At 44.3% G+C, this 16,273-nt stretch overlaps 1 protein-coding gene and 1 long non-coding RNA gene across 10 annotated transcripts in view; one reads left to right on the forward strand and one right to left on the reverse strand.

Moving 5' to 3' along the window:
* The window catches only part of sptan1 (spectrin alpha, non-erythrocytic 1), a 106,172-nt gene extending 97,024 nt beyond the window's left edge, over positions 1 to 9,148 (forward strand). For all 9 annotated transcript variants that reach the window (XM_037265766.1, XM_037265768.1, XM_037265770.1 and 6 more), the window contains 11 exons: positions 2,403 to 2,479; positions 2,551 to 2,760; positions 2,876 to 3,172; positions 3,648 to 3,760; positions 4,491 to 4,508; positions 5,837 to 5,891; positions 7,128 to 7,324; positions 7,933 to 7,986; positions 8,065 to 8,211; positions 8,569 to 8,716; positions 8,802 to 9,148. In XM_037265766.1, the coding sequence (XP_037121661.1) occupies positions 2,403 to 2,479; positions 2,551 to 2,760; positions 2,876 to 3,172; positions 3,648 to 3,760; positions 4,491 to 4,508; positions 5,837 to 5,891; positions 7,128 to 7,324; positions 7,933 to 7,986; positions 8,065 to 8,211; positions 8,569 to 8,716; positions 8,802 to 8,927 (1,442 nt within the window). In that variant the 3' untranslated portion in view covers positions 8,928 to 9,148. The remainder of the gene's footprint in view (positions 1 to 2,402; positions 2,480 to 2,550; positions 2,761 to 2,875; positions 3,173 to 3,647; positions 3,761 to 4,490; positions 4,509 to 5,836; positions 5,892 to 7,127; positions 7,325 to 7,932; positions 7,987 to 8,064; positions 8,212 to 8,568; positions 8,717 to 8,801) is intronic.
* LOC119131444 overlaps positions 1 to 16,273 on the reverse strand; it is a 546,859-nt gene that overhangs the window by 32,531 nt on the left and 498,055 nt on the right. The gene's annotated exons all lie outside the window — the stretch shown is intronic.

A 16,273-nucleotide genomic window follows, 5' to 3' on the forward strand; every position in this document is an offset into this window, starting at 1 on the left:
GATATTGGAATTCGCTCCACACAAATGGTGCACCTTATAAAAAGGCGCGCCTCTGGTTTTTGAGAAAATTAAAGGCTTTTTAGTGCGCCTTATGGTGCGGAAAATACAGTATTCTATATTTTATATATATTGGTATTATTATTATAAATATTATTATCATTATTATTGTTATTATCCTTTTTATTAGTGTTATTGTATCCTTTTACAAACCGGATTCGGTTGAAGTTGGGAAATTGTGTAAAATGTAAATAAAAACAAAATAGTCATTTGAAAATCTTTTCAACCTATATTCAATTGAATACATTACAAAGACAACATATTTAATGCTCAAACTCATAAACTTTATTTTATTTTTCAAATAATAATTAACTTAGAATTTCATGGCTGCAACACGTGCAGTAGAAGTTGGGAAAGGGCATGTTTACCTCTTCGTTACATCACCTTTCCTTTTAATAACACTCAAACGTTTTGGAAGAGGGGAGACTAATTCTCTTCGCTTCTCATGTGGAATTCTTTCACATTCTTGCTTGATGAACAGCTTCAGTTGTTCAACAGTCCGGGGTCTTCCCTGTCGTATTCTACGCTTCATAATGCGCCACACATTTTCAATGGGAGACAGGTCTGGACTGCAAGCGGGCCAGGGGAGAACCTGGACTCTTTTACTTCGAAGCCACGCTGTTGTAACACGTCCAGAATGTGACTTGGCATTATCTTGCTGAAATAAGCAGCGGCGTCCATGAAAAAGATGTCGCTTGGATGGCAGCATATGTTGCTCCGATATCTGTATGTACTTTTCAGCATTTATGTTGCCTTCACAGAAATGTAAGTCACCCATGCCATGGGAACTAATGCACCCCCATACCATTACAGATGCTGGCTTTTGAACTTTACGTTGATAACAGTCCGGATGGTCCGCTTCCTCTTTGGTCCGGAGGACACGACGTCTAGTGTTTCCAAAAACAATTTGAAAAGTGGACTCATCAGACCACAAAACACTTTTCCGTTGTGCATCAGTCCATTTTACATGAGCTCGGGCCCAGAGAACCCGGCGGCATTTCTGGATGTTGTTCATAAATAGCTTTTGCTTTGCATGGTAGAGTTTTAACCCGCACTTACTGAACTGTATTTACTTACAGTGGTTTTCTGAAGTTTTCCTGAGCCCATTTGGTGATATCCTTTACACCAGGGGTGGGCAAACTTTTTGAGCTCGCGAGCTACTTTTGAAATGACCAAGTCACAAAGATCTATCCACTAAAAAATAATGTTATGTGTATATATATATATATATATATATATATATATATATGTCATCGTGAAAAAAAAGTCCTACTTCCATTCCCTATGAAAGTGATACTTCTTACTATGGCCAGCTGCCCCACTCATTTTCATACCCTTTCTTAAGTTTAAGAGAAAAAACTGGGTTCTGACAATTGGAGGGAACTCGCGAGCTCGCGTGTTTGTGTTGTGTTGTTAGCGCCGTTGTTTGTACACGCGTCAAGTGCGGAAAAAAATTAGAAAATAAATAAATAATAATAATAATAATATCACGCGATCGACCAATAGTGGCTTGGCGGTCGATCGCGATCGACGTATTGCGCACCCCTGCTTTACACACATGTCGGTTTGTAGGGCAGTGCCGTCTGAGGGATCGAAGATCATGGTCATTCAGTCTTGGTTTCCGGCCGTGGCGCTTACGTGCAGTGATTTCACCAGATTCTCTGAACCTTTTGTTGATATTATGGACCGTAGATGTTGAAATCCCTAAATTCGTTGCAATTTTGCTTTGAGAAATGTTCTTAAACTGTTCAACTGTTTTCTCACGCAGTTCTGGACAAAGTGGTGAACCTTGCCCCATCCTTGCTTGTGAATGACTGAGCATGTTTGGGGAGGCTCCTTTTATACACCCAATCATGGTACCCACCTGTTCCCAATTAGCCTGATCACATGTGGGATGTTCCAAATAGGTGTTTGATGAGCTTTTCTCAGCTTTCTCAGTATTTTTTGCCACCTTTCCCAACTTCTACTGGACGCGTTGCAGCCATGAAATTCTAAGTTAATCATTATTTGGCAAAAAACAATTAAGTTTATCAGTTTGAATGTTAAATATGTTGTCTTTGTAGTGTATTCAATTGAATATGGGTTGAGAAGGATTTTCAAATCGTTGTATTTTGTTTTAATTTACATTTTACACAATTTCCCAACTTCAACCGAATCAGGTTTGTATATGGCCTGTACATAGTGCCCATGGAACATGTCAGCTGATGAAATAGAATGAAGTACATTTTTACTTTTGGTTTCCCTACTACCAACATGTTCCAGTTAAAACTGTGGCCACTTTTATGACGTTGATGTACACCTTGGCTTGTGAACTTCAAGCATGTGATATTTGTTTATTTATTCAGGAGAGAAAGAGAACAGCCTTAAAACTGATGATTATGGCAGAGACCTGTCCTCTGTACAGACTCTACTCACCAAACAGGTACTTGTACCTTTCATGTACATCTGCACTGTTTCCTTCTCTTGTCTGATTTGTTCTGTGTTGATCTTTAGGAGACATTTGATGCTGGACTTCAAGCATTCCAGCAGGAGGGCATTACCAATATCACAGCTCTGAAAGACCAGTTGTTGGCTGCCAAGCATGTCCAAGCAAAAGCCATTGAAGCCCGTCATGCTGCTTTAATGAAGCGTTGGAACCAATTGCTGTCCAACTCGGAGGCTCGCAAGATGAAGCTTCTGGAGTCTCAAGAGCATTTTCGAAAGGTAAAGAGACCGCCAGAGGTTGTGTGTAGTTGGATTGTTTTTGTGGAAGATTTTGTTGTTTGTCTGTTGGATGTGTTGAGTGGTCATAGCTCTTTTTTTGTTTGTTCCCACCCAGGTTGAGGACTTGTTTCTTACATTTGCCAAAAAGGCATCAGCGTTTAACAGTTGGTTTGAGAATGCAGAGGAGGATCTGACAGACCCAGTGAGGTGCAATTCTCTGGAAGAGATTCGTGCACTGCGTGAAGCCCATGAGGCCTTCCGCTCCTCACTGACCTCAGCCCAGACAGATTTCAACCAGCTTGCTGAACTGGACCTGCAGATCAAGAATTACCAGGTGGTGTCCAACCCCTACACCTGGTTTACAATGGAGGCTTTAGAAGAAACTTGGAGAAACCTGCAGAAGATAATCAAGGTATTATAGATGTAAATTTAGTTACATTTAGATTGATATTGCACTTTTCTATACTCACAGCACTCACCGTGCATGCACTCTATACGAATTTCACACTCTGGTGGTGGTGGTAAACTGCATAAGTAGCCACAGCTGCCTTGGGGCAGGCTGCTGGCAGAACTTAAACATAATTCCTTGGCACAAAGATGGCACCAAAGCTGTTTCTACATTAAACCAGGCTTTGGCCTGAACACAAAAACGGCTCGTATATGGTTTGTTGTGAATTTAACGATGGATCTTCCCACCGTCAACAAATATTCAGATTTAAAAAATGTTGAGATTAAACTTGGGTTTTCTGCATGTTATTCAGTTTACATTTAATAAATAGTGAATTATTTGTCAAATTTGTCAAAATTAACAGGCTTTTTAGCCTTGTTTTTTACAAACCCGATATAAAAACACTCATTATGTTAGCTTTCTGTTATCATGAAATCAGGAGCGAGAACTGGAACTGCAGAAAGAGCAGCGAAGACAGGAGGAGAACGACAAGTTGCGTCAAGAGTTTGCGCAGCATGCAAATGCTTTCCACCAATGGTTGCAGGAGACCAGGTAAAATAATTTTTGAGCAATTCATTTTTTCTTAAAGTGGCTTAACATTGTGACTTGTGTTCTTTGTTTTAATCTGAATGGAACACGTTATTAGCAAAATGACAAGATTTGTCAAAAATGACTTTCTGTCAAAAATGTCCGGTTGGAATGACAATTTCAACCAGAGTACGCCAAGAGTTTTGAAAATTGAGTGATGGGTCCAGACAAATTTTAGCTTTTTTGTTGGGGGACAAGGGTGTGTTTTTTAAGGAACATTTTTATGTGTTATATATGTAGAAAATCTCAACCAAAGTGCCAGAGTCAAATGGTATCACTTGGTTATTTCTCAACATTTTCCTCAAACCTTTAATGTCTTCTCCTTCTCAAAAATAACCACTAATTGCTTGGCCATGGTGGACAAGATGTCATTGTTTTTGTCAATGGGATGTGGTGGTGGAAGCTGTCATGTGGTTTGACTGGCCCTGCCGGAGAGAGAATGACAGTTAAAAAAAAAAAAGCACATTTTCCTGAAATGACCGATGGCCATCAAGCCCCCATTTGCATGTACAGCACCATAAATGAAAATAAGGCTGACAAATAATGTGCTAAAATATGCAACTTCATTATCAATGCCCATTTACTGCACTCACTATTTGATATTTTGTTGATTTATCATCTCCCACTTTCTCTATCTCCCTGCTACAACTCGATGGAATCCTCACTGTTTGCTTGGGATTACAATGCATATCAGAACATATCTTCTGGATGGGTAAATATCAAAATTATATTTTTTTAAATGAAATTGTCATATGGTTGTGGGGAAAAAAAGTCTCAATTTTTTTTGAGCTCAAAAAAATTAAAGGAACAGTTTTTTATCAGGGTATGGCATGAATTCAATTAGACTTTTCTGATAAGGTTTTGGTCAGGTACGTGGCAGAGGGGGTTGTTAATCAGTTTCAGCTGCATTGGTGTTGATGGAATTAACAACAGGTGCACCAGAGAGGCAACAACGAGATGGTCCCCAAAACAGGACTGATTTTGCAGGTGGAGGCCATTTCAACTTCCTCCCTCTTGATCTTTTTTAACTGTTTTTCCACAAGTGTTGGCTTTAGCTAGAGTCATTATCACGACTGGGAGCATGAGGCGATTTCTTAATCCTCCTGAAGTTGCGCAGAATGTCCAACTCCTCCAGGATGGCACATCCATGCGTGCTGTTGCAAGAAGATTTGATGTGTCTCCCAGTACAATCTCCAGGGCATGGAGGAGATTCCAGGAGACAGGCAGTTACTCTAAGAGAGCTGGACAGGGCCGTAGACGGCCCTCATTCCATCAGCAGGACCGATATCTGCTGCTTTGTGCAAGGAGGAACAGGTTGAGCACTGCCCGAGCCCTACAGAATGACCTCCAGCAGGCTACTGGTGTGAATGTCTCTGCCCAAACAGTCAGAAACAGACTTCACGAGGGTGGCCTCAGGGCACGACGTCCTGTAGTGTTTCCTGTGCTCAGCACCGTGGAGCTCGATTGGCATTTGGAGCTCTCATTAGGAGCATGCCGCGACGTTGTCAAGCATGCATACAAGCTCGTGGGGGCCACACAAGATATTGAAAATAATTTTGAGTTGCAGAAATTGAATTTAGGCAAAAAGGATGAGCCTGCCATATCATTTTTTCACTTTGATTTTTGGGGTGTCTGTATCCCCCCCCCCAAAAAATCACCATTAAAATCTGATGTGTTTTCAAAGTGTTCCTTTAATTTTTTTGAGCAGTGTATATTTGAAACATGAAATGTGGCAAAAGTTCAAGGGGGAGTTATAGTTTTCTGAGGCATGGTATTGTTTATCTATGAAGAATTTTTTTTTTTGCTTCATTTGATAAACATAGCATGTCAGATTATCAGGTATTGTTTTATCTTTTTCTAAGGGATATCTATGAAGCAAAAAACGTGTCATGTCAGATTACCTTAATTGACTCTTGATTTGTGTTTAAATTCAATTAGGCCCCTGGATTGTATGTTGATGTCTGAAAAGGAGGTTGTTAAAAAATGTGAAATTACTGCACCTTCTTTTCCTTACTTTTGTGAATGCATTTTTTGTGTTAGGTCATGTATGGTGGAAGAGTCAGGTACTCTTGAATCTCAGCTGGAGGCCACTAAGGTAAACATTATATTCAATTAATCATGTCAAATTCCTATTGCTTGGAAGACCCATTATGCATTAATAGTGCAAAACAAATCAAATGTATAAGAAATGCAGGAAAGTGTGTGTATAAATCAATCAGAAGTGTCATTCACAGTCAGAGTTGTCGTAAACCCACCCCTGTGATATGTTGGACGTGTGCTCAGGATCATTTTGTAAAGGATGACGTTTGAAGTCAAGAGTGCTTCCGGAACAGGTTTTTTATCCAGGATGATTCTGTATATTACTGCATTCATCTTTCAGTCATGCCTGATGAAGTTGCTGCCACCACTAGACTGAAGGGGCGGCAGTATCGTCAGGTTCTATGGAGTGGTCTCTGAGTAGCTTGTATTTCCTCTGCCTTGGCTCCATAATCATCATAACGCATTCATTGCATTTGAAGAGATTATACAACATAATTTATTGCAAATTATTTTCTGGACGCCCAGCAGCTCCTCCTCCACGTACTCCACAAACAGTCACTATTATGAGCTGCTTTTTGGGGCATAGATACAAACAACAGTCAGGACTCATCCCCCCACCCAAAGGCAGTGGGTGGGTTCTTTCATCCACCAGACTGAGCCCCGGCAGCGTCAAATGGCTGGGTGGGGTGGGGGTGGGGGTGATAATTAGATCCACACCTGTTCAGGTTCGTTCTCTCCAGAGAGACAGCTCTAAAGTGGAAGATCATTCAATCTCTCAAGAAAGCTGCTTTTTGAGTCCAAGCCATGTTAGAAGGCGAACGTGACTATGTGGAGGTCAGAACCGTTCAAGAAGGCCTCTTGACTGCCTCATGCCTTGAGCCATGATGGGGCCACTTTCATCCACTCACACAGCACATGATCTGCTTGGCCCTGACTTCAGGTGTGGAGCCCATGGGAAAGGACAAGGGAGATGACCTGTACTCGAGTGAGGGAAAACGAGTTCCTATATTAGCCTGAAGGTTGAGCTGTAATTTGTCTGGACTCTCGAATGGGACTCCTTTGTCCTGAGTGATGCTTCCCAGATATAAAGTCTGACAACTTAGCTTCTAGGATTGAGACACCCATACCGCTTCACCGTTTTAATTTTGTGGGTCGATTTCCATTCTGTGTACATGCTAAATAAGGCACCAGAACATACGCATTCGTGTCAAATGTGTGCTTAATGAAAAACCTCTACTTTGTGCGTGCGTGCGTGCGTGCGCGTGCGTGCGCGTGTGTACCGTTTATGTAGCGTAAACACCAGGAAATTCGAGCCATGCGCAGCCAGCTAAAGAAGATTGAAGACTTGGGTGCAGCTATGGAGGAAGCCTTGATCTTGGACAACAAGTACACAGAGCACAGCACAGTGGGTCTGGCTCAGCAATGGGATCAGCTAGACCAGCTGGGAATGAGGATGCAGCATAACCTGGAGCAACAGATACAAGCAAGGTACAATACAACACGATATTTAACAATGCAGGGGTTCCTTGGTTTATGACGTCCTCAGGTTAGGCTGTTTTGTGTTTACTACAAACGTCTCATTTAATATTTTTTATAGTATTTATATTTTTTCGTATTTCATCACATATATAGAGCCTTTTTTCGGCCTCAGCGGTTTTGCATCGTAAGCATCGTAAAGGTGTCCTAAGATTCGTAACGCGCAAGGGAATTAGATTTAAAGCCTTTTTTCGACCTAAGCGGTTTTGTATCGTAAGCATCGTAAAGACGTCCTAAGATGCGTAACGCGTGTGGTGCGCGCAGCCGAATAATACACCGCGAGAGAGGCTGTGGACAGAGGAAGACAGCGTTACTCACATGGTATACGCCATTTTGGGCGGTTGCGTCCTCTCTCTCTTGCAACGCCCCTTCCAGTCTGCAAGCCAACCACAGGAATTGTTTTCTCTATTTTTATTACTGTACTGTTTCATTTCATTACTGTTCCGACTTATACCAAAATTTGGTTTACATCGCCCGCGTAGGAACAGATCGACGTTGAAAACCGAGGACCCCCTGTATTTTAATTTTCTGGCTACTAGCTTACCCCTGTATACTTCCAGGAACACTACTGGGGTGACCGAGGAGGCACTAAAGGAGTTCAGCATGATGTTTAAGTATGTAGGTTTGATTTGAGCTGAAGTTATCTGGATTCCCCAGCTAACCACGCATTCTTATCTACACTTGTCTTTAAGACACTTTGACAAGGAGAAGTCTGGACGTCTAAACCACCAGGAGTTCAAGTCATGCCTGCGTTCACTAGGTTATGACCTACCCATGGTTGAAGAGGGTGAACCTGATCCTGAATTTGAGGCAATACTCGACACTGTAGATCCAAACAGGTCTGTCACTTGTTAGAGATTTTATGCTGTGTTTACATGCATCTTGAGCAGCCCTCTCTCTGAACATGAGATTTCTCAAGTGTTTTTGCCTTTGATTTGTTGATCCAATTACAGCACTGTTTCGAAGACGGCATTGTAGTCTTGTAGACCCAATCACACTTTGCTAAGTTGTGTGGTATTGCACATTACACCTCATTGTGTTGAGCTCGAAGGGTTGCAAAAAAATTGTGTCGTCAATATTTGCTCAGAAAACTATTCATACTAATGCAATTATTTTGTTGTTTGGCTATTTCAATATATTGCAATTCTAAGAATTAACATTATTAATCATTAATTGTGAGGGATTTATGATTGCAGGGATGGTAATGTGTCATTACAAGAGTATATGGCCTTCATGATAAGCCGTGAGACAGAAAATGTTAAATCCAGTGAAGAGATTGAGAGCGCCTTCCGAGCTCTAAGCACTGAGAACAAACCCTACGTTACTAAAGAAGAGCTCTACCAGGTCAGATGTTTTCATCACTCTTTTGACAGCCTTGTGTGTGTAAACTGCCTCCAAGCTTTAATATACTTTTATTCCATCTTTTCAGAACCTGACCAAGGAGCAGGCAGACTATTGTCTCTCGCATATGAAGCCCTACCTTGATAATAAGGGCCGTGAGCTGCCATCATCATTTGACTTTGTTGAATTCACCCGCTCTCTCTTTGTGAACTAATCCTTTGCTCAGTAACCAACTATATACCACAACTATCAACAAAAATATTGATGAAACTGCATGGCTGACATTAGGAATGATCATTATCTACTGTGTGTGTGCATCTCTCTCTATCCTCAATGGCTCCTAATACTAGTCTGTCTCCATTTCAGTTTAATTATTGTAAGTGTAACAGCTTCACGACAGAGTGCTTTCAATAAATGTTGGTTTACAACTGGAAATCTTTGTGTAAAGAATTCAATTATCAGAAAAGGTTTAATGTTGCATTTCAACAGACACTTTACAATGCTAAATCCATGAATGTGTTCTAGCGGTCGGTCACTAACCAGAGCTTGTCACCAAGTGAGGATGGCAAAGCAGCGTGATCTGTAAATTAGGATGCACTGAATTTCAAAATTAAAAACCAGGTCACTACAGTTGATATGAAATTCCATCCATCTTCTTCTGCTCATCCGGGTTCGGGTCGCGGGGGCAGCAGCTTTAAGAGGGATTCCCTGACTTCCCTCTCCCCAGCCACTTCATCCAGCTCATCCCGGGGGATCCCAAGACGTTCCCAGGCCAGCTGAGAGACATAGAATCTCCAGTGCGTCCTGGGTCGTCAACGGAGTCTCCTACCGGTGGGACATGCCCGGAACACCTCCCCAGGGAGGCGTCCAGGAGGCATCCTGATGAGATGCCCGAGCCACCTCATCTGGCTCCTCTCACCGTGGAGGAGCAGCGACTCTACTCCGAGTCTCTCCCGGATGACTGAGCTTCTCACCCTATCTCTAAGGGAGAGCCCAGACATCCTGCGGAGGAAACTCATTTCGGCCGCTTGTATCCGGGATCTCGTTCTTTCGGTTACGACCCATAGCTCGTGACCATAGGTGAGGGTAGGAGCGTAAATCGACCGGTAAATTGAGAGCTTTGCCTTTTGGCTCAGCTCTCTCTTTACCACGACGGACCGGTACAGAGTCCGCATTACTGCCGACGCTGCACCGATCCGCCTGTCGATCTCGCGCTCCGTCCTCCCCTCACTCGTGAACAAGACCCCAAGATACTTGAACTCCTCCACTTGGGGCAGTATCTCATCCCCGATCAGGAGAGGGCATTCCACACATTTCCGACCGAGGACCATGGACTCGGATTTGGAGGTGCTGACCCTCATCCCAACCGCTTCACACTCGGCTGCGAACCGCTCCAGTGAGGGCTGGAGATCACGGCTTGAAGAAGCCAACAGCACCACGTCGTCTGCAAAAAGCAGAGACGCGATGCTGAGGTCCCCAAACCGGACACCCTCAACGCCTCGGCTGCGCCTAGAAATTCTGTCCATAAAAATGGTGAACAGAATCGGTGACAAAGGGCAGCCTTGGCGGAGTCCAACCCTCACTGGGAACGAATCCGACTTACTGCCGGAATGCAGACCAAACTCTGGCATCGGTTATACAGGGACCGAACCGCCCTTATCAGTTCGCTCGGCATCCCGTACTCCCGAAGCACCCTCCACAGAACTTCCCGAGGGACATGGTCGAACGCCTTCTCCAAGTCCACAAAACACATGTGGACTGGTTGAGCGGACTCCCATGACCCCTCTAGGATCCTGCCGAGGGTGTAGAGCTGGTCCACTGTTCCACGGCCAGGACAAAAGCCACACTGCTCCTCCAGTATCCGAGGTTCGACCTCCCGACGGACCCTCCTCTCCAGCACCCCTGAATAGACCTTACCAGGGAGGCTGAGGAGTGTGATTCCCCTGTAATTGGAACACATCCTCCGGTCCCCCTTCTTAAAGAGGGGAACCTGCCAATCCAGAGGCACCTTCCCCGATGTCCACGCAATGTTGTAGAGGCGTGTCAGCCATGACAGCCCCACAACATCCAGAGCCTTTAAGAACTCCGGGCGGATCTCATCCACCCCCGGGGCCTTGCCACCGAGGAGTTTTTTAACTACCTCAGTGATTTCGACCCCAGAGATTGGAGAGTCCGCCTCAGAGTCTCCAAGCCCTACTTCCACAATGGAAGGCATGTCAGTGGAATTGAGGAGGTCTTCGAAGTATTCTCCCCACCGACTCGCGATGTCCCGAGTCGAGGTCAGCAGCACGCCATCTCCACTGTACACAATGTTGACGGTGCACTGCTTCCCCCTCCTGAGACGCCGGATGGTGGACCATAATTTCCTCGAAGCCGTCCAGAAGTCATTCTCCATGGCCTCGCCAAACTCCTCCCACGCCCGGGTTTTTGCCTCAGCAACCGCCGAAGCCGCGTTCTGCTTGGCCATCCGGTACCTGTCAGCTGCCTCTGGAGTCCCGCAGGCCAAAACGGCCCGACAGGACTCCTTCTTCAGCTTGACTGCATCCCTTACCGCCGGTGTCCACCAGCGGGTTCGGGGATTGCCGCCACGACAGGCAGCAACGACTTTACGGCCACAGCTCCGGCCGGCTCCCTCAACAATGGAGGCGCGGAACATGGTCCACTCGGACTGAATGTCCCCCGCCTCCCCCGGGACGGAGGAAAAGCTCTGCCGGTCGTAGGAGTTGAAGCTCTTCCTGACAGGGGATTCTGCCAGACGTTCCCAGCAGACCCTCAGAGCGTTTGGGTCTGCCAGGTCGGACCGGCATCTTCCCCCACCATCGGAGCCAACCCACCACCAGGTGGTGATTAGTTGACAGCTCCGCCCCTCTCTTCACCCGAGTGTCCAGAACATGCGGCCGCAAATCCGATGACACGACTACAAAGTCGGTCATCGAACCGCGGCCTAGAGTGTCCTGGTGCCAAGTGCACACATGGACACCCTTATGCTTGAACATGGTGTTCATTATTGACAATCCGTGTCGAGCACAGAATTCCAATAATAGAACACCACTCGGGTTCAGATCGGGGGGGCCGTTCCTCCCAATCACGCCCTTCCAGGTCTCACTGTTATTGCCCACGTGAGCATTGACGTCACCCAGTAGAACAATGGAGTCCCCAGTAGGAGCGCTCTCCAGCACCTCCTCCACGGACACCAAAGGTGGGTACTCTGAGCTGCCGTTTGGTGCATAGACACAAACAACAGTCAGGACCCGTCCCCCCACCCGAAGGCGGAGGGAGGCTACCCTCTCGTTCACCGGGGTGAACTCCAATGTGCAGGCGCCCAGCTGGGGGGCAATAAGTATACCCACACCTGCTTGATGCCTCTCACCGTGGGCGACTCCAGAGTGGAAGAGAGTCCAGCCCCTCTTGAGAGGGCTTGTACTGGAACCCAAACTGTGTGTGGAGGCAAGTCCGACTATATCTAGTCGGAACTTTTCTGTCTCGCACTACAGCTCGGGCTCTTTTCCAGCCAGAGCGGTGACATTCCATGTCCCAAGAGCCAGCTTCTGCAGCCGGGGATCAGACTGCCAAAGTCCCTGCCTTTGGCCGCCGCCCAGCTCACAATGCACCCGACCCCTTTGGCCCCCTCCACAGGTGGTGAGCCCATGGAAAAGGGGACCCACGTTGCCTTTTCGGGCTAACCCGGCCGGGCCCCATGGGCGAAGGCCCGGCCACCAGACGCTCGCCTTTGAGGCCCACCTCTGGGCCTGGCTCCAGAGGGGGGCCCCGGTGACCCGCGTCCGGGCGAGGGAAATCTGAGTCCATATTTCTTTTTCGTCATAAAGGGCTTTTTGAGCCGTGCTTTGTCTGGCTCCTCACCTAGGACCCTTTTGCCATGGGTGACCCTACCAGGGGCATGAAGCCCCAGACAACATGGCTCCGAGGATCATTGGGATACGCAAACCCCTCCACCACGGTAAGGTGACGACTCACGAATATGAAATTCCAATATATATTAATTTCTCACCACGAATTATAACAAATTGCTAATAAATCTGATGACTGCTGGTTGTGTATTTCAACTGTGAAATTTATTTTTTATTTTTACTTACTATCCTGTTTAAATATTTTCCTAATTTACGGCACATTTTATAAGAACTGGTGCGTAAGGCCCCAGTGCACCTTTTTTAGTTTTTAACTGATATTTTTGTTTTATTTTAATTAAAGCTGTCAAGCGATTTACATATTTAATTGCGATGCAGACATTTTTTATTGAATTGGTTTCAATTAATAAAAAGTCACACAGCCCCTCAAAAGTCCGATCTAAGAATTCAAAATATGGGCAATATAAAAAATATAACATGCATATGAAATGTGAACAAGGATTCAGTCTGTAGCGCAACAAAGCATTTTTAAAGTTTGTTTTGAACTTAGCAATATAATGGTCTTGTTTCACCATATTAAGCCTGTTTCTGATTTCTCATGAAAGAATGAACAGACCACTCGCCATGATACTTTTATCTAAATTTTATTTTAAATCTCTGCATAACAAGCCAAGACTGTCACCAGTGTGGGGTGATTGATGTTTATGTTCCAGTCTCGGAAGATCTCGTGAGTTGTAATTTTTCTACGGCAACAGTAGATGAAGAGTACAAATTTTATTAGTTGAAAATGAGCATACACACACACACACACACGCACACAGACAGAGACACAGACAGAGACACAGACACACAGACAGACACACAGAGACAGACACACACAGACAGACAGACACAGACAGACACAGACACAGAGCCAGAGAGCGAGCGAGAATCCAAGTCTCCTATTGAAGCATATACTCACAAACGTATTGATTCTGTGAGTCAAAACGCACTTTGAGAACTATTTCATTGAAAGTCATGGAATCTGACTCAAGTAGAGAGGTCTGTAGTCATGGTTGCTCATGTAAGTAATCTTGAATATGTCATGGGTGAAAAGAATCAATTGAGAAAATCAGTAAATGGTAAGACACTTTCTCCAAGCGGTATGACATCATGTTTTGCTGTCCACCATCTGGTTTCGGCTCATCAAAATCACAGCATGACTTTCACAAACAAGCCACATATTAGGTTTGTGTGGTATTAAGAAGGCCACTGAAAAGAAGTTGTGTGAGCGGGAGCGAGAGGGATAAACATCAGACACGACAAAAACGACGACAAAAGCGAGGAAGAGAGTAAATCAGATTATTCAGATAGGTTAATAATTGATTAAATAGATCAAATAAACAGTATCATGACCATGAAAGAACCCCTAACTCCCGTGAGAAGTTAAGGCAGTGCTGTACAGCGGGTGGACGGGAAAGTCTTTGATGGACAGCATCCTGGCCAACACCCGCTGTTCTGCCACAGAACATGAGATGAGCCTTAATCTGGTTTCGGCTCAGTGCTTGATCAGGCAGCTCCGTGCCAACAACAGAATCTGCCTTCCTCACTAGTTTGTCCACGCGGGAGGCATCCCTCTTCTTGACAAAACACAAACTCCAGCCGTGTCGGCCACCACAGGTTAATTAAAGGCCATGGCATAAAAATATCTTTAATTGTGTCTTAAATGTTTCTACTGAGGTAGCAGTTCTGATATCAATCGGTAGGGCATTCCAGAAAATAAAAACAGAAAAAAAGTAATGCTCTACATCCCCGATATTATCAAGAAAATGCCATTTGAAAAAAACAAAAAAACAAAAAAAAAACATGCATGCATATACAGGACTGTCTCAGAAAATTTGAATATTGTGATAAGGTTTTTTTAATGCAATTAAAAAACTAAAAACATCATACATTCTGGATCCATTATTAATCAACTGAAATATTGCAGGCCTTTTATTATTTTGATATTGCTGATTATGGCATACAGCTTAAGAAAACTCAAATATCCTATCTCAAAATATTAGAATATCATGAATAAGTATACTAGTAGGGTATTCAACTAATCACTTGAATCGTCTAATTAACTCAGAACACCTGCAAAGGCTTCCTGAGCCTTGAAAAACACTCAGCTTGGTTCAGTAAACTAAATCACAAGTATGGGGAAGACTGCTGATCTGACTGCTGTCTAGAGGACCATCATTGACACCCTCCATCAGGAGGATAAGACACAAAAAGAAATTTCTCAAAGAGCAAGCTGTTCAAAGCACATCCACAAAACATCTGTTGGTAGGGGGAAATGTGGCAGGAAACGCTGCACAACTAAGAGAGATGACCGCAGCCTTAACAGCATTGTGAAGAAGAGTCGCTTCCAGAATTTGGGGGCGCTTCAAAGACAGTGGACTGAAGCTGGAGTCCTTGTATCAAAAGCCACTGTTCACAGACGTGTCTGGGAAATGGGCTACAATAGCCGTATTCCCATGGTCAAGCCACTTCTGAACTCAAGACAACGGAAGAAGCGTCTGACTTGGGCTATGGAAAAGAAGCACTGGACCAAAGTCCTCTTTTCAGACGAAAGCAAGGTTTGTATTTCATTTGGAAGTCAAGGCGCCAGACTCTGAAGAAAAGGCTGGAGAGGAGCAAAATCCTAGTTGCTTGAAATCCAGTGTGAAGTTCCCACAGTCAGCGATGGTTTGGGGAGCCATGTCAGCTGCTGGTGTTGGTCCACTGTGTTTCATCAAGTCCAGAGTAAATGCAGATTGTAGAGCACTACATGCTTCCGTCTGCTGAAAAGCTCTATGGAGATGATGATTTCATTTTCCAGCATGATCTGGCACCTTCCCACAATGCCAAAACCACCAGTGTACTGACCATGGCATTACTGTCCTCGATTGGCCTGCCAATTCCCCTGACCTGAACCCTATAGAGAATTTGTGGGGTATTGTGAAGCTGAAAGACACCAGACCCAACAACCACCAGACTCTCCAACAGCTTCGTACTCCAGGCTGTTAGGATCCTGAACTCGCTCCCCCTTTCAGCGTAGCGTCCTGTTCTTGCTGTCTGCTGTATGCACACTGGCTCGGTTTTGCCCCTCTTATTTAATGGGTTATTGGTCTATTATTTATTCATCGCTCATTTTATTTTATTTATTATTTATTATTTATGGTTTGTGCCTTCTTGTTTTTGTTTTGTGTCGCCTACTTGTATGTCTCGTCACCGTGGGATGGAGGAAACGGAATTTCGGTTTCTTTGTGTGTCTTGACATATGAAGGGATTGACAATAAAGCTGACTTTGACTTTGACAACTGAGCTAAAGGCCGCTATTGAAGCATCCTGGGCATCCATAACACTTCAGCAATGCCACAGGATGATTGCCTCCATGCCACGCCGCATTGATGCAGTAATCCGTGCAAAAGGATTCCCAACCAAGTACTGAGTGCATCAATGGACATTTTCAAATGTTTGATTTTGTTTTGCTGTTATAAATCTTTTTTTTTTTACTTGGTCTGAGGAAATATTCTAATATTTTGAGATATTTGAGTTTTCTTAAACTGTAAGCCATAATCAGCAATATTAAAATAATAAAAGGCTTGCAATATTTCAGTTGATTTGTAATGAATCCAGAATGTATGACGTTTTTTGTTTTTTTAATTGTATTACAGAAAATAAAGAACTT

This window comes from Syngnathus acus, chromosome 12, assembly GCF_901709675.1.
Source record: "Syngnathus acus chromosome 12, fSynAcu1.2, whole genome shotgun sequence".
NCBI classification, from domain to species: domain Eukaryota; kingdom Metazoa; phylum Chordata; class Actinopteri; order Syngnathiformes; family Syngnathidae; genus Syngnathus; species Syngnathus acus.